General features: G+C 42.7%; 1 protein-coding gene across 6 annotated transcripts in view; it reads left to right on the forward strand.

Moving 5' to 3' along the window:
* The window catches only part of LOC106594842 (RNA binding protein fox-1 homolog 1), a 743,212-nt gene that overhangs the window by 645,371 nt on the left and 75,341 nt on the right, over window positions 1-22,500 (forward strand). For all 6 annotated transcript variants that reach the window (XM_082976289.1, XM_082976287.1, XM_082976286.1 and 3 more), the window contains 5 exons: window positions 12,465-12,608; window positions 12,756-12,809; window positions 14,524-14,616; window positions 18,399-18,459; window positions 19,153-19,206. In XM_082976289.1, the coding sequence (XP_082832415.1) occupies window positions 12,465-12,608; window positions 12,756-12,809; window positions 14,524-14,616; window positions 18,399-18,459; window positions 19,153-19,206 (406 nt within the window). The remainder of the gene's footprint in view (window positions 1-12,464; window positions 12,609-12,755; window positions 12,810-14,523; window positions 14,617-18,398; window positions 18,460-19,152; window positions 19,207-22,500) is intronic.

Genomic DNA, 22,500 nt, shown 5'->3' on the forward strand with positions numbered 1-22,500 from the left:
TCTATAGGATATATAGACAGTAGAGGACTGGGTCTGTCTCTATAGGATATATAGACAGTAGAGGACTGGTTCTGTCTCTATAGGATATATAGAGAGTAGAGGACTGGGTCTGTCGCTATAGGATATATAGACAGTAGGGGACTGGGTCTGTCTCTGTAGGATATATAGACAGTAGAGGACTGGGTCTGTCTCTAAAGGATATTTAGACAGTAGAGGACTTGGTCTGTCTCTATAGGATATATAGACAGTAGGGGACTGGGTATGTCTCTATAGGATATATAGACAGTAGAGGACTGGTTCTGTCTCTATAGGATAAATAGACAGTAGAGGACTGGGTCTGTCTCTATAGGATATATAGACAGTAGAGGACTGGGTCTGTCTCTATAGGAAATATAGACAGTAGAGGACTGGTTCTGTCTCTATAGGATATATAGACAGTAGAGGACTGGGTCTGTCTCTATAGGATATATAGACAGTAGAGGACTGGGTCTGTCTCTATAGGATATATAGACAGTAGAGGACTGGGTCTGTCTCTATAGGATATATAGACAGTAGAGGACTGGGTCTGTCTCTATAGGATATATAGACTGTAGAGGACTGGGTCTGTTTCTATAGGATATATAGACAGTAGAGGACTGGGTCTTTCTCTATCAGATGTCTCTATAGGATATATAGACAGTAGGGGACTGGGTCTGTCTCTATAGGATATATAGACAGTAGAGGACTGGGTCTTTCTCTATCAGATGTCTCTATAGGATATATAGACAGTAGGGGACTGGGTCTGTCTCTATAGGATATATAGACAGTAGAGGACTGGGTCTGTCTCTATAGGATATATAGACAGTAGAGGACTGGTTCTGTCTCTATAGGATATATAGACAGTAGAGGACTGGGTCTGTCTCTATAGGATATATAGACAGTAGAGGACTGGGTCTGTCTCTATAGGATATATAGACAGTAGAGGACTGGGTCTGTCTCTATAGGATATATAGACAGTAGAGGACTGGGTCTGTCTCTATAGGATATATAGACAGTAGAGGACTGGGTCTGTCTCTATAGGATATATAGACAGTAGAGGACTGGGTCTGTCTCTATAGGATATATAGACAGTAGAGGACTGGGTCTGTCTCTATAGGATATATAGACAGTAGAGGACTGGGTCTGTCTCTATAGGATATATAGACAGTAGAGGACTGGGTCTGTCTCTATAGGATATATAGACAGTAGAGGACTGGTTCTGTCTCTATAGGATATATAGACGGTAGAGGACTGGGTCTGTCTCTATCAGATGTCTCTATAGGATATATAGACAGTAGAGGACTGGGTCTGTCTCTATAGGATATATAGACAGTAGAGGACTGGGTCTGTTTTTATAGGATATATAGACAGTAGAGGACTGGGTCTGTCTCTATAGGATATATAGACTGTAGAGGACTGGGTCTGTTTCTATAGGATATATAGACAGTAGAGGACTGGGTCTGTCTCTATAGGATATATAGACAGTAGAGGACTGGGTCTGTCTCTATAGGATATATAGACAGTAGAGGACTGGGTCTGTCTCTATAGGATATATAGACAGTAGAGGACTGGTTCTGTCTCTATAGGATATATAGACAGTAGAGGACTGGGTCTGTCGCTATAGGATATATAGACAGTAGGGGACTGGGTCTGTCTCTGTAGGATATATAGACAGTAGAGGACTGGGTCTGTCTCTAAAGGATATATAGACAGTAGAGGACTGGGTCTGTCTCTATAGGATATATAGACAGTAGAGGACTGGGTCTGTCTCTATAGGATATATAGACAGTAGAGGACTGGGTCTGTCTCTATAGGATATATAGACAGTAGAGGACTGGGTCTGTTTTTATAGGATATATAGACAGTAGAGGACTGGGTCTGTCTCTATAGGATATATAGACAGTAGAGGACTGGGTCTGTCTCTATAGGATATATAGACAGTAGAGGACTGGGTCTGTCTCTATAGGATATATAGACAGTAGAGGACTGGGTCTGTCTCTATAGGATATATAGACAGTAGAGAACTGGGTCTGTCTCTATAGGATATATAGACAGTAGAGGACTGGTTCTGTCTCTATAGGATATATAGACAGTAGAGGACTGGGTCTGTCTCTATAGGATATATAGACAGTAGAGGACTGGGTCTGTCTCTATAGGATATATAGACAGTAGAGGACTGGGTCTGTCTCTATAGGATATATAGACAGTAGAGGACTGGGTCTGTCTCTATAGGATATATAGACAGTAGAGGACTGGGTCTGTCTCTATAGGAAATATAGACAGTAGAGGACTGGTTCTGTCTCTATAGGATATATAGACAGTAGAGGACTGGGTCTGTCTCTATAGGATATATAGACAGTAGAGGACTGGGTCTGTCTCTATAGGATATATAGACAGTAGAGGACTGGGTCTGTCTCTATAGGAAATATAGACAGTAGAGGACTGGTTCTGTCTCTATAGGATATATAGACAGTAGAGGACTGGGTCTGTCTCTATAGGATATATAGACAGTAGAGGACTGGGTCTGTCTCTATAGGATATATAGACAGTAGAGGACTGGGTCTGTCTCTATCAGATGTCTCTATAGGATATATAGACAGTAGGGGACTGGGTCTGTCTCTATAGGATATATAGACTGTAGAGGACTGGGTCTGTTTCTATAGGATATATAGACAGTAGAGGACTGGGTCTGTCTCTATAGGATATATAGACAGTAGAGGACTGGTTCTGTCTCTATAGGATATATAGACAGTAGAGGACTGGGTCTGTCTCTATAGGATATATAGACAGTAGAGCACTGGGTCTGTCGCTATAGGATATATAGACAGTAGAGGACTGGGTCTGTTTCTATAGGATATATAGACAGTAGAGGACTGGGTCTGTCTCTATAGGATATATAGACAGTAGAGGACTGGGTCTGTCTCTATAGAATATATAGACAGTAGAGGACTGGGTCTGTCTCTATAGGATATATAGACAGTAGAGGACTGGGTCTGTCTCTATAGGATATATAGACAGTAGAGGACTGGGTCTGTCTCTATCAGATGTCTCTATAGGATACGTAGACAGTAGACGACTGGGTATGTCTCTATAGGATATATAGACAGTAGAGGACTGGGTCTGTCTCTATAGGATAAATAGACAGTAGAGAACTGGTTCTGTCTCTATAGGATATATAGACAGCAGAGGACTGGGTCTGTCTCTATAGGATATATAGACAGTCGAGGACTGGGTCTGTCTCTATAGGATATATAGACAGTAGAGGACTGGGTCTGTCTCTATAGGATATATAGACAGTAGAGGACTGGGTCTGTCTCTATAGGATATATAGACAGTAGAGGACTGGGTCTGTCTCTATAGGATATATAGACATTAAAGGACTGGTTCTGTCTCTATAGGATATATAGACGGTAGAGGACTGGGTATGTCTCTATAGGATATATAGACAGTAGAGGACTGGGTCTGTCTCTATAGGATATATAGACAGTAGAGGACTGGGTCTGTCTCTATAGGATATATAGACAGTAGAGGACTGGGTCTATCTCTATAGGATATATAGACAGTAGAGGACTGGGTCTATCTCTATAGGATATATAGACGGTAAAGGACTGGGTATGTCTCTATAGGATATATAGACAGTAGAGGACTGGGTCTGTCTCTATAGGATATATAGACGGTAGAGGACTGGGTATGTCTCTATAGGATATATAGACAGTAGAGGACTGGTTCTGTCTCTATAGGATATATAGACGGTAGAGGACTGGGTCTGTCTCTATCAGATGTCTCTATAGGATATATAGACAGTAGAGGACTGGGTCTGTCTCTATAGGATATATAGACAGTAGAGGACTGGGTCTGTTTTTATAGGATATATAGACAGTAGAGGACTGGGTCTGTCTCTATAGGATATATAGACTGTAGAGGACTGGGTCTGTTTCTATAGGATATATAGACAGTAGAGGACTGGGTCTGTCTCTATAGGATATATAGACAGTAGAGGACTGGGTCTGTCTCTATAGGATATATAGACAGTAGAGGAATCGGTCTGTCTCTATAGGATATATAGACAGTAGAGGACTGGGTCTGTCTCTATAGGATATATAGACAGTAGAGGACTGGTTCTGTCTCTATAGGATATATAGACAGTAGAGGACTGGGTCTGTCGCTATAGGATATATAGACAGTAGGGGACTGGGTCTGTCTGTAGGATATATAGACAGTAGAGGACTGGGTCTGTCTCTAAAGGATATTTAGACAGTAGAGGACTTGGTCTGTCTCTATAGGATATATAGACAGTAGGGGACTGGGTATGTCTCTATAGGATATATAGACAGTAGAGGACTGGTTCTGTCTCTATAGGATAAATAGACAGTAGAGGACTGGGTCTTTCTCTATAGGATATATAGACAGTAGAGGACTGGGTCTGTCTCTATAGGAAATATAGACAGTAGAGGACTGGTTCTGTCTCTATAGGATATATAGACAGTAGAGGACTGGGTCTGTCTCTATAGGATATATAGACAGTAGAGGACTGGGTCTGTCTCTATAGGATATATAGACTGTAGAGGACTGGGTCTGTTTCTATAGGATATATAGACAGTAGAGGACTGGGTCTTTCTCTATCAGATGTCTCTATAGGATATATAGACAGTAGGGGACTGGGTCTGTCTCTATAGGATATATAGACAGTAGAGGACTGGGTCTTTCTCTATCAGATGTCTCTATAGGATATATAGACAGTAGGGGACTGGGTCTGTCTCTATAGGATATATAGACAGTAGAGGACTGGGTCTGTCTCTATAGGATATATAGACAGTAGAGGACTGGGTCTGTCTCTATAGGATATATAGACAGTAGAGGACTGGGTCTGTCTCTATAGGATATATAGACAGTAGAGGACTGGGTCTGTCTCTATAGGATATATAGACAGTAGAGGACTGGGTCTGTCTCTATAGGATATATAGACAGTAGAGGACTGGGTCTGTCTCTATAGGATATATAGACAGTAGAGGACTGGGTCTGTCTCTATAGGATATATAGACAGTAGAGGACTGGGTCTGTCTCTATAGGATATATAGACAGTAAAGGACTGGTTCTGTCTCTATAGGATATATAGACGGTAGAGGACTGGGTATGTCTCTATAGGATATATAGACAGTAGAGGACTGGGTCTGTCTCTATAGGATATATAGACAGTAGAGGACTGGGTCTGTCTCTATAGGATATATAGACAGTAGAGGACTGGGTCTATCTCTATAGGATATATAGACAGTAGAGGACTGGGTCTATCTCTATAGGATATATAGACGGTAAAGGACTGGGTATGTCTCTATAGGATATATAGACAGTAGAGGACTGGGTCTGTCTCTATAGGATATATAGACGGTAGAGGACTGGGTATGTCTCTATAGGATATATAGACAGTAGAGGACTGGTTCTGTCTCTATAGGATATATAGACAGTAGAGGACTGGGTCTGTCTCTATAGGATATATAGACAGTAGAGGACTGGGTCTGTCTCTATAGGATATATAGACAGTAGAGGACTGGGTCTGTCTCTATAGGATATATAGACAGTAGAGGACTGGGTCTGTCTCTATAGGATATATAGACGGTAAAGGACTGGGTATGTCTCTATAGGATATATAGACAGTAGAGGACTGGGTCTGTCTCTATAGGATATATAGACGGTAGAAGACTGGGTATGTCTCTATAGGATATATAGACAGTAGAGGACTGGTTCTGTCTCTATAGGATATATAGACAGTAGAGGACTGGTTCTGTCTCTATAGGATATATAGACAGTAGAGGACTGGGTCTGTCTCTATAGGATATATAGACAGTAGAGGACTGGGTCTGTTTCTATAGGATATATAGACAGTAGAGGACTGGGTCTGTCTCTATAGGATATATAGACAGTAGAGGACTGGGTCTGTCTCTATAGGATATATAGACGGTAGAGGACTGGGTCTGTCTCTATCAAATGTCTCTATAGGATATATAGACAGTAGAGGACTGGGTCTGTCTCTATAGGATATATAGACAGTAGAGGACTGGGTCTGTTTTTATAGGATATATAGACAGTAGAGGACTGGGTCTGTCTCTATAGGATATATAGACAGTAGAGGACTGGTTCTGTCTCTGTAGGATATATAGACAGTAGAGGACTGGGTCTGTCTCTAAAGGATATTTAGACAGTAGAGGACTTGGTCTGTCTCTATAGGATATATAGACAGTAGGGGACTGGGTATGTCTCTATAGGATATATAGACAGTAGAGGACTGGTTCTGTCTCTATAGGATAAATAGACAGTAGAGGACTGGGTCTGTCTCTATAGGATATATAGACAGTAGAGGACTGGGTCTGTCTCTATAGGATATATAGACAGTAGAGGACTGGTTCTGTCACTATAGGATATATAGACAGTAGAGGACTGGGTCTGTCTCTATAGGATATATAGACAGTAGAGGACTGGGTCTGTCTCTATAGGATATATAGACAGTAGAGGACTGGGTCTGTCTCTATAGGATATATAGACAGTAGAGGACTGGGTCTGTCTCTATAGGATATATAGACAGTAGAGGACTGGGTCTGTCTCTATAGGAAATATAGACAGTAGAGGACTGGTTCTGTCTCTATAGGATATATAGACAGTAGAGGACTGGGTCTGTCTCTATAGGATATATAGACAGTAGAGGACTGTGTCTGTCTCTATAGGATATATAGACAGTAGAGGACTGGGTCTGTCTCTATAGGATATATAGACAGTAGAGGACTGGGTCTGTCTCTATAGGATATATAGACTGTAGAGGACTGGGTCTGTTTCTATAGGATATATAGACAGTAGAGGACTGGGTCTTTCTCTATCAGATGTCTCTATAGGATATATAGACAGTAGGGGACTGGGTCTGTCTCTATAGGATATATAGACAGTAGAGGACTGGGTCTTTCTCTATCAGATGTCTCTATAGGATATATAGACAGTAGGGGACTGGGTCTGTCTCTATAGGATATATAGACAGTAGAGGACTGGGTCTGTCTCTATAGGATATATAGACAGTAGAGGACTGGTTCTGTCTCTATAGGATATATAGACAGTAGAGGACTGGGTCTGTCTCTATAGGATATATAGACAGTAGAGGACTGGGTCTGTCTCTATAGGATATATAGACAGTAGAGGACTGGGTCTGTCTCTATAGGATATATAGACAGTAGAGGACTGGGTCTGTCTCTATAGGATATATAGACAGTAGAGGACTGGTTCTGTCTCTATAGGATATATAGACAGTAGAGGACTGGGTCTGGTCTCTATCAGATGTCTCTATAGGATATATAGACAGTAGAGGACTGGGTCTGTCTCTATAGGATATATAGACAGTAGAGGACTGGGTCTATCTCTATAGGATATATAGACAGTAGAGCACTGGGTCTGTCGCTATAGGATATATAGACAGTAGAGGACTGGGTCTGTCTCTATCAGATGTCTCTATAGGATACGTAGACAGTAGACGACTGGGTCTGTCTCTATAGGATATATAGACAGTAGAGGACTGGGTCTGTCTCTATAGGATAAATAGACACTAGGGGACTGGGTATGTCTCTATAGGATATATAGACAGTAGAGGACTGGGTCTGTCTCTATAGGATATATAGAGAGTAGAGGACTGGGTCTGTCTCTATAGGATATATAGACAGTAGAGCACTGGGTCTGTCACTATAGGATATATAGACAGTAGAGGACTGGGTCTGTCTCTATAGGATATATAGACAGTAGAGGACTGGGTCTGTCTCTATAGGATATATAGACAGTAGAGGACTGGGTATGTTTCTATAGGATATATAGACAGTAGAGGGCTGGGTCTGTCTCTATAGGATATATAGACAGTAGAGGACTGGGTCTGTCTCTATAGGATATATAGACAGTAGAGGACTGGGTCTGTCTCTATCAGATGTCTCTTTAGGATATATAGACAGTAGAGGACTGGGTCTATCTCTATAGGATATATAGACAGTAGAGGACTGGGTCTATCTCTATAGGATATATAGACGGTAAAGGACTGGGTATGTCTCTATAGGATATATAGACAGTAGAGGACTGGGTCTGTCTCTATAGGATATATAGACGGTAGAGGACTGGGTATGTCTCTATAGGATATATAGACAGTAGAGGACTGGGTCTGTCTCTATAGGATATATAGACAGTAGGGGACTGGTTCTGTCTCTATAGGATATATAGACAGTAGAGGACTGGGTCTGTCTCTATAGGATATATAGACAGTAGAGGACTGGGTCTGTCTCTATAGGATATATAGACAGTAGGGGACTGGGTATGTCTCTATAGGATATATAGACAGTAGAGAACTGGGTCTGTCTCTATAGGATATATAGACAGTAGAGGACTGGGTCTATCTCTATAGGATATATAGACAGTAGAGGACTGGGTCTGTCTCTATAGGATATATAGACAGTAGAGCACTGGGTCTGTCGCTATAGGATATATAGACAGTAGAGGACTGGGTCTGTCGCTATAGGATATATAGACAGTAGAGGACTGGGTCTGTCTCTATAGGATATATAGACAGTAGAGGACTGGGTCTGTCTCTATCAGATGTCTCTATAGGATACGTAGACAGTAGACGACTGGGTCTGTCTCTATAGGATATATAGACAGTAGTGGACTGGGTCTGTCTCTATAGGATAAATAGACACTAGGGGACTGGGTATGTCTCTATAGGATATATAGACAGTAGAGGACTGGGTCTGTCTCTATAGGATATATAGACAGAAGAGGACTGGGTCTATCTCTATAGGATATATAGACGGTAAAGGACTGGGTATGTCTCTATAGGATATATAGACAGTAGAGGACTGGGTCTGTCTCTATAGGATATATAGACGGTAGAGGACTGGGTATGTCTCTATAGGATATATAGACAGTAGAGGACTGGGTCTGTCTCTATAGGATATATAGACAGTAAAGGACTGGTTCTGTCTCTATAGGATATATAGACGGTAGAGGACTGGGTATGTCTCTATAGGATATATAGACAGTAGAGGACTGGGTCTGTCTCTATAGGATATATAGACAGTAGAGGACTGGGTCTATCTCTATAGGATATATAGACAGTAGAGGACTGGGTCTGTCTCTATAGGATATATAGACAGTAGAGGACTGGGTCTGTCTCTATCAGATGTCTCTATAGGATATATAGACAGTAGAGCCCTGGGTCTGTCTCTATAGGATATATAGACAGTAGAGGACTGGGTCTGTCTCTATCAGATGTCTCTATAGGATATATAGACAGTAGAGCACTGGGTCTGGTATAAAGGCAGCGCTGTCTCGGATCAGCTTTCTCAATTCAAGTCTTACCTTAACATTATCATTGTTCAAGTCTTACCTTAACATTATCATTGTTCAAGTCTTACCTTAACATTATCATTGTTCAAGTCTTACCTTAACATTATCATTGTTCCAGTCTTACCTTAACATTATCATTGTTCTAGTCTTACCTTAACATTATCATTGTTCTACAATTCTGACGTCGGATCAGTTTCTAGAGATATATAATCACCTAATGGCTGGAGATATTTAGGTGGTTTCGTTTTCTGCTTTCCCAATGATAACGCTCTCCATCACTGGTTTGTTTATCACTTCACTGTGCACATGTTGTTACAGCCTGTAATTAGCAAAATGGAAGTCAAATTAATAAACATGACATTTATTTCCAGTTTTAATCAGTGCTTGACTTGGACTGAAATAGGTGTCGGTACTCATTTTGAGTGCCGATACTGTTTATGTTTAGGTGCAGGAGCTCCACAATACTGTTTTAGATAATATTCTATAAGAGGAACAGGAGCTCCACAATACTGTTTTAGATAATATTCTATAAGAGGAACAGGAGCTCCACAATACTGTTTTAGATAATATTCTATAAGAGGAACAGGAGCTCCACAATACTGTTTTAGATAATATTCTGCAAGAGGAACAAGAGCTGAAGCAGTAGTAAATCTGAGGTGTCGGTACTCAGCTCCTAAGAGCTACTGCCGAAGTCAGGTAGTGAAATTATTGAATGATATAGTCCTATGTAGCCTATACTGTGGGCTATTTATCTTTAAATGCAGTCATCTGGGTTTTCTTATTGAAGCTTTTTATCCTTCGCTTGTTTGTAACTATTGCAAAGATATTGTCAACTTTGCATTTGTAGTCAACTTCCTTGTGACTTTATCGCTGGTCACACAGAAACAAACGTCTTGATTCTATGTTCAGCGGAGATCTTCTGTGTATAACGTGACGCGGTAAACTCTTTGAAAAAAGGGTTCCAAAAGGGTTCTTCGGCTGTCCCCAGAGGAGAACCTTTTTTGGTTCCAACCTTTTTTGGTTCCTCGTAGAACCCTTTTTGATTCCAGGTAGTACACTTTTTCGGTTTAATTTAGAAGCATCTGTAGTAAGGGTTCTATCTTGAACCAAAAGAGTTCTACCTGGAACCAAAAGGGTTCTACATGGAACCAAAAGAGTGCTACCAGTAACCAAAAAGGGTTCTTCAAAAGGTTCTCCTATAGGGACAGCTGAAGAACCCTTTAAGGTTCTCGATATCACCTTTTTTTCTAAGTGTGTAGGAAAAAGACTTGGCTGTTCTATGAGTGGTCTGTGGCAGGCAGTAACGTTTTCTAGTTAAACTTTAGTAACAATAGTTTTGGGAAACAGCTTGGAGATTTAACACACTCCTATGAAGGTTTGAACGATGAACGTCTCCTTTTGGGCCTTAGTTAAATATAGTTCTCCATCCACTATAGAAGGTGTATATAACAAGACTACATGAAAAGCCATAACTCCATCTTAACATCTGTTAGCTCCGTCCACTATTCACTCTTAAAGTGGCAATCAGCAGTTAAAACATTAACAAAACGTACCCCCCCCAACACTGTTTCCGTAAAAAATGGTGGGATTGGGGCTGGAGAAATGTAACCACTCTCAAATTCATAGACAGAGCTATGGATGCATATATCAAACATTAGTTTTAACAATGTTTTTAGGCTATACATTTTAGTATTGTCTGTCTGTCTGTCTGTCTGTCTGTCTGTCTGTCTGTCTGTCTGTCTGTCTGTCTGTCTGTCTGTCTGTCTGTCTGTCTGTCTGTCTGTCTGTCTGTCTGTCTGTCTGTCTGTCTGTCTGTCTGTCTGTCTGTCTGTCTGTCTGTCTATTGTTATTTTAGTATAGATCAGCTGTTCACCTCTAGTGTCATTCTAGTATAGATCAGCTGTTCACCTCTAGTGTCATTCTAGTATAGATCAGCTGTTCACCTCTAGTGTCATTCTAGTATAGATCAGCTGTTCACCTCTAGTGTCATTCTAGTATAGATCAGCTGTTCACCTCTAGTGTCATTCTAGTATAGATCAGCTGTTCTCCTCTAGTGTCATTCTAGTATTGATCAGCTGTTCACCTCTAGTGTCATTCTGGTATAGATCAGCTGTTCACCTCTAGTGTCATTCTAGTATAGATCAGCTGTTCTCCTCTAGTGTCATTCTAGTATAGATCAGCTGTTCACCTCTAGTGTCATTCTAGTATAGATCAGCTGTTCACCTCTAGTGTCATTCTAGTATAGATCAGCTGTTCACCTCTAGTGTCATTCTAGTATAGATCAGCTGTTCACCTCTAGTGTCATTCTAGTATAGATCAGCTGTTCTCCTCTAGTGTCATTCTAGTATTGATCAGCTGTTCACCTCTAGTGTCATTCTGGTATAGATCAGCTGTTCACCTCTAGTGTCATTCTAGTATAGATCAGCTGTTCTCCTCTAGTGTCATTCTAGTATAGATCAGCTGTTCTCCTCTAGTGTCATTCTAGTATAGACCAGATGTTCACCTCTAGTGTCATTCTAGTATAGATCAGCTGTTCACCTCTAGTGTCATTCTAGTATAGATCAGCTGTTCACCTCTAGTGTCATTCTAGTATAGATCAGCTGTTCTCCTCTAGTGTCATTCTAGTATAGACCAGATGTTCACCTCTAGTGTTATTTTACTATAGATCAGCTGTTCACCTCTAGTGTTATTCTAGTATAGATCAGCTGTTCTAGTATGACACTAGAGGTCAACATGTGTTTCTATGTTTAGTTTTTTTTGTGTGTATAATTCTGTCTCCCTCCCTCCCCTTTCTCTTCCCTCCCCTCATTCCCTTCCCTCCCCTCTTCCTCCCTCCCTCTCTCCCTCCCCTCTCTCTTCCCTCACCTCTCTCTTCCCTCCCCTCCCTCCCCTTTCCCTCCTCCCTCCCTCCCCTCTCCCTCCTCCCTCCCTCCCTCTCTCCCTCCCCTCTCCCTCCCCCTCTCCCTCCCTCTCTCCCTCCCCTCTCCCTCCCTCCCTCCCTCCCTCCCTCCCCTCTCCCTCCCTCCCCTTTCCCTCCTCCCTCCCTCCCCTCTCCCTCCTCCCTCCCTCCCTCCCTCCCTCCCCCCCAGCAAACAGAGGAGGAGTCTCAGACAGACAGTCAGCAGCAGAGCCTGTCGTCTGACAGTTCTAACAGTAAGACTCAACCCAAGCGACTCCATGTCTCCAACATACCCTTCAGATTCAGGGACCCAGACCTCAGGCAAATGTTTGGCGTGAGTATTACACTACAATTACTTATTTTATCCCCCATAAGTGAATCATTTCCAAATGTAAAATGCTACTACATATGCTGTAGTACTGAAAAATCATCCATTAAAGAATGTCATTGACTCTGGCTTTGTTTCTGTCTTTCCTTCCAGCAATTTGGTAAAATCTTAGACGTTGAAATAATTTTTAACGAGCGGGGCTCTAAGGTAGGTGATGCGTTGTGTTTCTCTTCTGCATTGTAGTTGTTAGAGGAAGCTAGAGGTTAGAGAAGTGTTAGAGGAAGCTAGATGTTAGAGATGTATGTTAGAGGAAGCTAGAGGTTAGAGATGTGTTTTAGAGGAAGCTAGAGGTTAGAGATGTGTGTTAGAGGAGCTAGATGTTAGAGATGTGTTTTAGAGGAAGCTAGAGGTTAGAGGAGTGTTTTAGAGGAAGCTAGAGGTTAGAGTTGTGTTTTAGAGGAAGCTAGAGGTTAGAGATGTGTTTTAGAGGAAGCTAGAGGTTAGAGTTGTGTTTTAGAGGAAGCTAGAGGTTAGAGTTGTGTTTTAGAGGAAGCTAGAGGTTAGAGATGTGTTTTAGAGGAAGCTAGAGGTTAGAGATGTGTTTTAGAGGAAGCTAGAGATTAGCGATGTGTTTAAGAGGAAGCTAGAGGTTAGAGGTGTGTGTTAGAGGAAGCTAGAGGTTAGAGGAGTGTTTTAGAGGAAGCTAGAGGTTAGAGATGTGTTTTAGAGGAAGCTAGAGGTTAGAGTTGTGTTTTAGAGGAAGCTAGAGGTTAGAGTTGTGTTTTAGAGGAAGCTAGAGGTTAGAGATGTGTTTTAGAGGAAGCTAGAGGTTAGAGATGTGTGGTAGAGGAAGCTAGAGGTTAGAGTGTTTTAGAGGAAGCTAGAGGTTAGAGATGTGTTTTAGAGGAAGCTAGCGATTAGAGATGTGTGTTAGAGGAAGCTAGAGGTTAAAGATGTATGTTAGAGGAAGCTAGAGGTTAGAGATGTGTTAGAGAAAGCTAGAGGTTAGAGATGTGTGTTAGAGAAAGCTAGAGGTTAGAGGTGTGTGTTAGAGGAAGCTAGAGGTTAGAGGTGTGTTTTAGAAGAAGCTAGAGGTTAGAGATGTGTTTTAGAGGAAGCTGGAGATTAGAGATGTGTTTTAGAGGAAGCTCAAGGTTAGAGATGTGTTTTAGAGGAAGCTTGAGGTTAGAGATGTGTTAGAGGAAGCTAGAGATTAGAGGTGTGTTTTAGAGGAAACTAGGGGTTAGCGGTGTGTTTTAGAGGAAGCTAGAGGTTAGAGGTGTGTTTTAGAGGAAGCTAGAGGTTAGATATGTGTTTTAGAGGAAGCCAGAGGTTAGAGATGTGTTAGAGGAAGCTAGATGTTAGAGATGTGTTAGAGGAAGCTAGAGGTTAGAGGTGTGTTTTAGAGGAAGCTAGAGGTTAGATATGTGTTTTAGAGGAAGCTAGAGGTTAGAGATGTGTGTTAGAGGAAGCTAGATGTTAGAGATGTGTGTTAGAGGAAGCCAGAGGTTAGAGATGTGTTAGAGGAAGCTAGAGGTTAGAGATGTGTTAGAGGAAGCGAGAGGTTAGAGATGTGTGTTAGAGGAAGCGAGAGGTTAGAGATGTGTGTTAGAGGAAGCTAGAGGTTAGAGATGTGTGTTAGAGGAAGCTAGAGGTTAGAGATGTGTGTTAGAGGATAGAAGATATGAAAACGTTTTGAAGCAGAGGGGGTTCCTGCCTAAAGCGGGCCTATAATAGTGTGCTTAATCTTTTTACATTTCAAAATGTTTTTCTCCTTTTATTCTACTGAACATCAGCCCAGGCTGTTTCTGTAATGACTGGAGGACTTTGAGTAATGACAGTAATAATATGAATAATGATTATAATGATAATAACATGAATAACATGCATGTTGTTCTCTCCCTCTCCATCCTGCATGCAGGGTTTTGGGTTCGTAACTTTCGAGCATAGTGCGGACGCTGACAGGGCGCGAGAAAAATTACACGGCACGGTCGTAGAAGGCCGTAAAATAGAGGTGCATGTTACAAATACTTCCTCCATTTCCTCCTCCTCTTCCTCCTTTACCTCCTCCTCTTCCTCTTTGTCAGTGTGTGTGTGAATGTGTGTGTGCATAAAGTCTGCTTCACTCCCCCATTCCACCCTGTCCCACACGTCACCTGTCTCTCCACCTGCGTCATCACCTCCCTCCCTGAACTCTCTTCATACAGCCCCCATTTTGATTTATTGTCAGGTTTATTGTTCATACCCATTAATACGTCTACAAGTTTACTGTTGTATATTTCCCAGGATTTGCTTAATTTTGTTATGACCTGATTTATTTTCAAAAGAGCTCATTTGTTACCTTCAGTTGAAGTTTGTTGTGAAGTACATACAGTTCAAGTCGGAAGTTTACATACACTTAGGTTGGAGTCATGAAAACTAGTTTTTCAACCACTCCACAAATTTCTTGTTAACAAACTATAGTTTTGGCAAGTTGGTTAGGACATCTACTGTGTGCATGACACAAGTAATTGTTCCAACAACTGTTTACAGACAGATTATTTCACTTATAATTCACTGTATCACAATTCCAGTGGGTCAGAAGTTTACATACATTAAGTTGACTGTGCCTTTAAACAGCTTGGAAAATTCCAAAACATTGTGTCATGGCTTTAGAAGCTTCTGATAGGCTAATTGACATAATTGGAGTCAATTGTAGGTGTACCTGTGGATGTATTTCAAGGCCTACCATCAAACTCAGTGCCTCTTTGCTTGACATCATGGGAAACTCAAAAGAAATCAGCCAACACCCCAGAAAAAAAATTGTCGACCTCCACAAGTCTGCTTCATCCTTGGGAGCAATTTCCAAATGCCTGAAGGTACCATGTTCATCTGTACAAACAATAGTACGCAATTATAAACACCATGTGACCACGCAGCCATTATACTGCGTTCTGTCTCCTAAAGATGAACGTACTTTGGTGCGAAAAGTGCAAATCAATCCCAGAACAACAGCAAAGGACCTAGTGAAGATGCTGGAGGAAACAGGTACAAAAGTATCTATATCCACAGCAAAACGAGTCCTATATTGACATAACCTGAAAGGCCGCTCAGCAAGGAAGAAGCCACTGTTCCAAAACCACCATAAAAAAGCCAGATTACAGTTTGCAACTGCACATGGGGACAAAGATCATACTTTTTGGTGAAATGTCCTCCGGTCTGATGAAACAAAAATAGAACTGTTTGGCCATAATGACCATCATTATGTTTGGAGGAAAAAGGGGGATGCTTGCAAGTCGAAGAACACCATCCCAACCATGAAGCACGGGGGTGGCAGCATCACGGGGGTGCTTTGCTGCAGGAGGAACTGGTGCACTTCAGAAAATAGATGGCATCATGAGGATGGAAAATTATGTGGATATATTGAATCAACATCTCAGTCAAGAAGTTAAAGCTTGGTCGCAAATGGGTCTTCCAATTGGACAAATGACCCCAAGCATACTTCCAAAGTTGTGGCAAAATGGCTTAAGGACAACAAAGTCAAGGTATTGGAGTGGCCATCACAAAGCCCTGACCTCAATCCTATAGAAAATGTGTAGGCAGAACTGAAAAAGCGTGTGTGAGCAAGGAGGCCTACAAACCTGAGTCAGTTACACCAGCTCTGTCAGGAGGAATGGGCCAAAATTCACCCAACTTATTGTGGGAAGCTTGTGGAAGGCTACCTGAAATGTTTGACTCAAGTTCAACAATTTAAAGGCAATGCTACCAAATACTAATTGAGTGTATGTAAACTTCTGATCCACTGGGAATGTGATGAAAGAAATAAAAGCTTAAGTAAATCATTCTCTCTACTATTATTCTGACATTTCACATTCTTAAAATAAAGTGGTGATCCTAACTGACCTAAAACAGGGAATTTTTACTAGGATTAAATGTCAGGAATTGTGAAAAACTGAGTTTAAATGTATTTGGCTAAGGTGTATGTAAACTTCCGACTTCAACTGTATTGTGTTGTGTCTTTCTGAAGTTAAAGGGTGCTTACAGCCAGTTCCTCAGAAAAGTCTGGAAGTAAACAAAGCAGTGAAGGATCATGGGTAGTGAGTGACCTCACTGCAGGGTTAGGGATATACGGTGGCCTGTAAGTTACAAACTACAGTCCCCTATAAACAGTGGAGAAAAAGTCAAATATATAAAAGCTAAAGAGAACAATGAATATTTGCCACTTGCATCTCATCCAACACTATTCTAGAAACATTGATTTGGTTTCCTTGGCAACTCACAAATACAATCCAAGAATAAAAATATGTTTTGGGAGCCACACAGAGAACTTTAGAGAACTCCAGGAGAGCTAAAAGAGAGAGAGTTTAGTGCATAGTGCAGGGTTTCCCTAACTCGGTCCTCAGGACACCAAGAGGTGCACAGTTTTGTTTTTTCACTAGCACAACACAGCTGATTCAAATAATCAACGCATCAACAAGCTTTTATCATTTGACTCAGCTGTTTAGCTGACCAAAACGTGAACCTGTTGGGGACCAGAGGACAGAGTTTGGCAAACGCTGGCATAGTGATTGCGGGTATGACTGCCATTGCTTTGGCCTCTTGAGTAAGGCATATTCCTCTCTCATCTCCCCCCTCCTCCATCTTCCCAATGGTAGCTCCACTCGTATACGCCCCCAACTCTGTTACCACGGTAACAAAACACAAACAAGTGGGCGGGGCCAAAAACTGGTCTGGGAATGGTAAGTGTGAAGCGAGCCATTCTGCAAATGTATTATTACTACCCTATTTCTCTCTATCTTTCTCTCTTTCTCTCTCTTTCTCTCTCTCTCTTTCTCTCTCTCACACACTCTATCTCGAACGCTCGCTACGCTCAAATTCACGTGACTTTCTTTTGGCTTGTGGTTGAGTTGGGTGTTTCTTGAAGCTGTGTTATGATTATATGTTTTCTCTTGCGTGTTACGGCGTGTTTTACCACTCAGTGTCTCAATCCAGCTGCTAGCGTGATGATGACTGATGATGCGTGATGCGTGACCCAATCTGATTGGTTGAGACATGCACTGACTCGTTGCACCTCTACTCTGGGACTGTGGAACCCGTTGATTGTGTTTTTGGACCACAATGCACCCTGTTTTTAATTTTCCCTTCTGTTAGCTGTGATTCAAGCTGGAATGACTTGATTGATTGACTGATTCATTGATTGGTTGATTTGATCAGTTTTTTATTTCTGTATTTATTTTTGTTTTGATTTGGTTGATGACTCTGATTGTTGTTGCGATGACGCTCCAGGCTTGGTGAGGTGGAGTGTGAATGCTAAATGTCGCTTTGTGTCTGTCTGATGGTTCTTCTTACTCTGGAAGATGACTGGATGTTGCAGAATGCTCCAAACATGTCTGTCCTCCTCCTCCTCCTCCTCCATGTTCTTTGTTAGTTGTTTCCCTCCTGATAGTTCTTCCCCCTCTCCACCGCATGCTCCTTCATATGACAACACAGCTGTTTGATTGTTTGTCCAGTGTTGTTTCTTTTACATTTAATTTCCTTTTGAAGATCATAACTGGATTACGCATGCTGGAAATCTTTTACAATATGAAAATATAATATTTTTTAATTTGCTTTGTATGAAGTCTTTACTACTTATGTATGACCTGTTTAAATACTGACATGGATGTTTGTCATGACAACTTAAAACGTTTTGGAACATATTGATGTACAAATTATGATATGGAAGCATGCTGCTTTATTGATCACAACATCCTGTTGGGTTTTAATATGTGGCTGACTGCTATTGGAAATGCACTGATACAAGCCTGTCTGTGATAGGTCAACAATGCAACAGCACGGGTAATGACCAATAAGAAGACAGTCAATCCTTATGCAAATGGTAAGACTCACTGGGCCTCTGTGGGAGGGGTTTAAGACTCACTAGGCCGCGGTGGGAGGGGTTTAAGACACACTGGGCCTCTGTGGGAGGGGTTTAAGACTCACTGGGTCTCTGTGGGAGGGGTTTAACACTCATCAGGCCTCTGGGAGGGGTTTAAGACTCACTGGGCCTCTGTGGGAGGTGGTTAAGACTCACTGGGCCTCTGTGAGAGGGGTTTAAGACTCACTGGGCCTCTGTGGGAGGGGTTTAAGACTCACTGGGCCTCTGTGGGAGGGGTTTAAGACTCACTGGGCCTCTGTGGGAGGGGGTTAAGACTCACTGGGCCTCTGTGGGAGGGGTTTAAGACTCACTGGGCCTCTGTGGGAGGGGGTTAAGACTCACTGGGCCTCTGTGGGAGGGGTTTAAGATTCACTGTGGGAGGGGTTTGAGACTCACCAGGCCTCTGTGGGAGGGGAGTAACTGCCATTTTGTGGGAGGGATTTAAGACTCACTGGGCTTCTGTGGGAGGGGTTTAAAACCACTTATATGTTATGTCTTTATCTTCTAGAAAATATTTTGATAAGAAAGATCACTTCTATCCTGCAACAGCTGCTCAATTTTATTTTTAATCTCTCTCGCTCCTTCTCTCTCTCTCTCTCTCTCTCTCTCTCTCTCTCTGTCTCTCTGTCGCTCTGTCTCTCTCTCTCTCTCCAGGGTGGAAGTTGAACCCAGTAGTCGGTGCAGTCTACAGTCCAGAGTTCTATGCAGGTAAGAGGACAGAAGCCTAGTCATTAACTGTGTTCCAAGTCTTTAGGTCTTAGACATCCACATCACATGATTCAGGGAACCACATCCACATCACATGATTCACTGAACCACATCCACATCACATGATTCAGGGAACCACATCCACATCACATGATTCAGCGAATCACATCCACATCACATGATTCACTGAACCACATCCACATCACATGATTCACTGAACCACATCCACATCACATGATTTAGTGAACCACATCACATGATTCAGCAGTACTCTGGGTGGTCAGGTCATTGGTGTAAATTATACACTGGGTAATCCTGAAAGCTGATTGGATAAAAAAAAATGCATTCCAGCCGGTGTCTACTCCACAAGTTACCATCGGCTAAATCTATGATGTTAAAATGTCTATTTACTCTGTTCCATCTGACTGCGCAATCCACTATCTCATCAGCCCAGCCAGGTAATTTATAAACTTGATCTCCACTATAAAAAGCATCTAGACAATATCTCACTTTTTTTTAAACTAACATTTAGTATTCAACAGCGGAGATTTATATCAACCTTGCTGTCTGTCTCTCTGACATTTGCAACATTGTTTCAATATTCAAATTTGATCTCCAGCTGTCCCATAGTAATGAGCGTGTCAGGATGAGACAGACGGGCAGGCAGCTTTTCTGGTTCATAGGCACATGATTACTGCATACAACAGCTGTAGGATCAGCAGAGGCATTCGGGGCAGTTAGAGGGACATAAATTAGGTTACTTACATAGTGTCTACCAATGCCCCTGGTATAATGATCATTTGCTGAAGCATTATGACAACTCAGTGACACAATGGTATCGATTAGCTGAGCTGGGCTCGGGTCATTGATAAGTCAGTGTCTCAAGGCAGCCTTATAGTGCTGTGAAAGGATCCAGGAACCCAAATGATTTTGGGTGGATCCCATCCTCCTTATAAAACGTGTTTTGTTTCCAAAAGGTATCAAAATTGTCAACAAAAGTTACATCCATTGAGCTGCAATAATCACGTAGCCAGTTGTGAAGAGAAAGAATCCTGCTAAAGCGTTCAATGCCACGATTCAGAGAGGGCACAGGGCCAGATATGATGTGTCTTTTATTAGTGTCTAGCAGAGAGTCAATCAGCTCTTTAAAATCCAGTTTCAACTGTTCAGAGCTGCCCTTCATAATGTCATTAAAACTCCCGATGTTGACTTTGAAATCGTAGGCACTGCGGCCGCAGACACAGGCCCCCCCAAGCGACGAAGGTGCAGGAAGATCAGGCTCCAAGACGGCAAAACTTTGTGCTGTTTGTATCCGCTCCGGGCCTCTCGTTGGGAGTATAGACTGCTTTGTGGGAGGCCGCTGTCTTCGGCTTCCATGGCTCGTGACTGTCATGACTTCCACCGAAGTCGGCTCCTCTCCTTGTTCGGGCGGCGTTCGGTGATCGACGTCACCGGCTTTCTATCCATCGCCGCTCCATTTCTCATATGTCCATTTGTTTTGTCTTGTTCCATACACACCTGGTTTTCATTCCATAATCACACTGCATATATTTAGTCCTCTGTTCCCCTCCATGTCTTTGTGTGTAATTGTTTATTGTTATGTGGGTTTTGTCAGGCGCCATACTTTTGTCAAGTTCTGTGTTTTATGGCACGTTTATGTTGTTTTGAGCTGTCATTTTGGACCGGAATTAAAGTGCGCCTGTTTACCACATTCTGATCTCCTGCACCTGACTTCGCCTCCCGTACACACCCCTGACAGTGACATGCAACCACCATTGAATGTCTTGCTCTTCTTGCTGTGCTCCTTTGACACCGCGTTCAGATGGGGGAGCTCCGAGCAACACCGGCCAGTCAGATAACGACAAACGACAAGTCGGAGATGCATCCAACAAGCGCAAATGCCCTCCAGCCACCGGCGTAGAAAATGTAAGCATTCCACTCTGCATTTTCACTAGTTTCTTACATAGGCTGGCGAGCTGCGTGATCAAGGAAGCCACCTCAAGCCCATAATCTTCGGCAAGTAAACATTTTGCTGCATTGGAGTGATCCGGTTTGTCCCGAAACAAAGCGTAGTAGATACAGCTCCTACACTAAGGCCAGACCAACTCAATTGGAGCTGTGCCCACCAAGGCCACACCTACCTGGGTTGAATGCCCACGAAGGCCAGACCAACCCAGGTTGAATGCTCACCAAGGCCACTCCACCCTGGGTTGAATGCCAACCAAGGTCATACCAAGCCAGGTTAACTGCCCACGAAGGCCAGAACTACCTGGGTTGAATGCCCACCAAGGCCACACCAACCTGGGTTGAATGCCCACCAAGGCCACACCAACCTGTTTTGAAATGCCCACCAAGGCCACACCAACCTGGGTTGAATGCCCATCAAGGCCACACCAACCTGGGTTGAAATGCCCACCAAGGCCACACCAACCTGGGTTGAAATGCCCACCAAGGCCACATCAACCTGGGTTGAAATGCCCACCAAGGCCACATCAACCTGAGTTGAAATGCCCACCAAGGCCACATCAACCTGGGTTGAAATGCCCACCAAGGCCACACCAACCTGGGTTGAATGCCCATCAAAGCCACACCAACATGGGTTGAATGCCCACCAAGGCCACACCAACCTGGGTTGAAATGCCCACCAAGGCCACACCAACCTGGGTTGAATGCCCACCAAGGCCACACCAACATGGGTTGAATGCCCACCAAGGCCACACCAACCTGGGTTGAAATGCCCACCAAGGCCACACCAACCTGGGTTGAAATGCCCACCAATGCCACACCAACATGGGTTGAAATGCCCACCAAGGCCACACCAACCTGGGTTGAAATGCCCACAAAGGCCACACCAACCTGGGTTGAATGACCACCAAGGCCACACCAACCTGGGTTGAAATGCCCACCAAGGCCACACCAACCTAGGTTGAAATGCCCACCAAGGCCACACCAACCTGGGTTGAAATGCCCACCAAGGCCACAACAACCTGGGTTGAAATGCCCACCAAGGCCACAACAACCTGGGTTGAATGCCCACCAAGGCCACACCAACCTGGGTTAATTGAAACAATGTTTTAGTGCAGTACAGAAGAATCAGAAGACAGTGGTAACAAATAGATATTTATAGATTAGAGGGGTAGAAGACTTCATGCCTACACACAGACTGTAACGCTTGTCATTTGTAGTTGAAGGAGAAGTGGACCAAAACGCAGCGTGGTAAGTGTTCATGATATTTATTTGCAAGAAACACGCAAACAAAATAACAAAAGGGAAAACCGAAAATGCACAGTTCCG

Source organism: Salmo salar, chromosome 06 (assembly GCF_965601325.2).
Source record: "Salmo salar chromosome 06, fSalSal1, whole genome shotgun sequence".
Taxonomy (NCBI): Eukaryota; Metazoa; Chordata; class Actinopteri; order Salmoniformes; family Salmonidae; genus Salmo; species Salmo salar.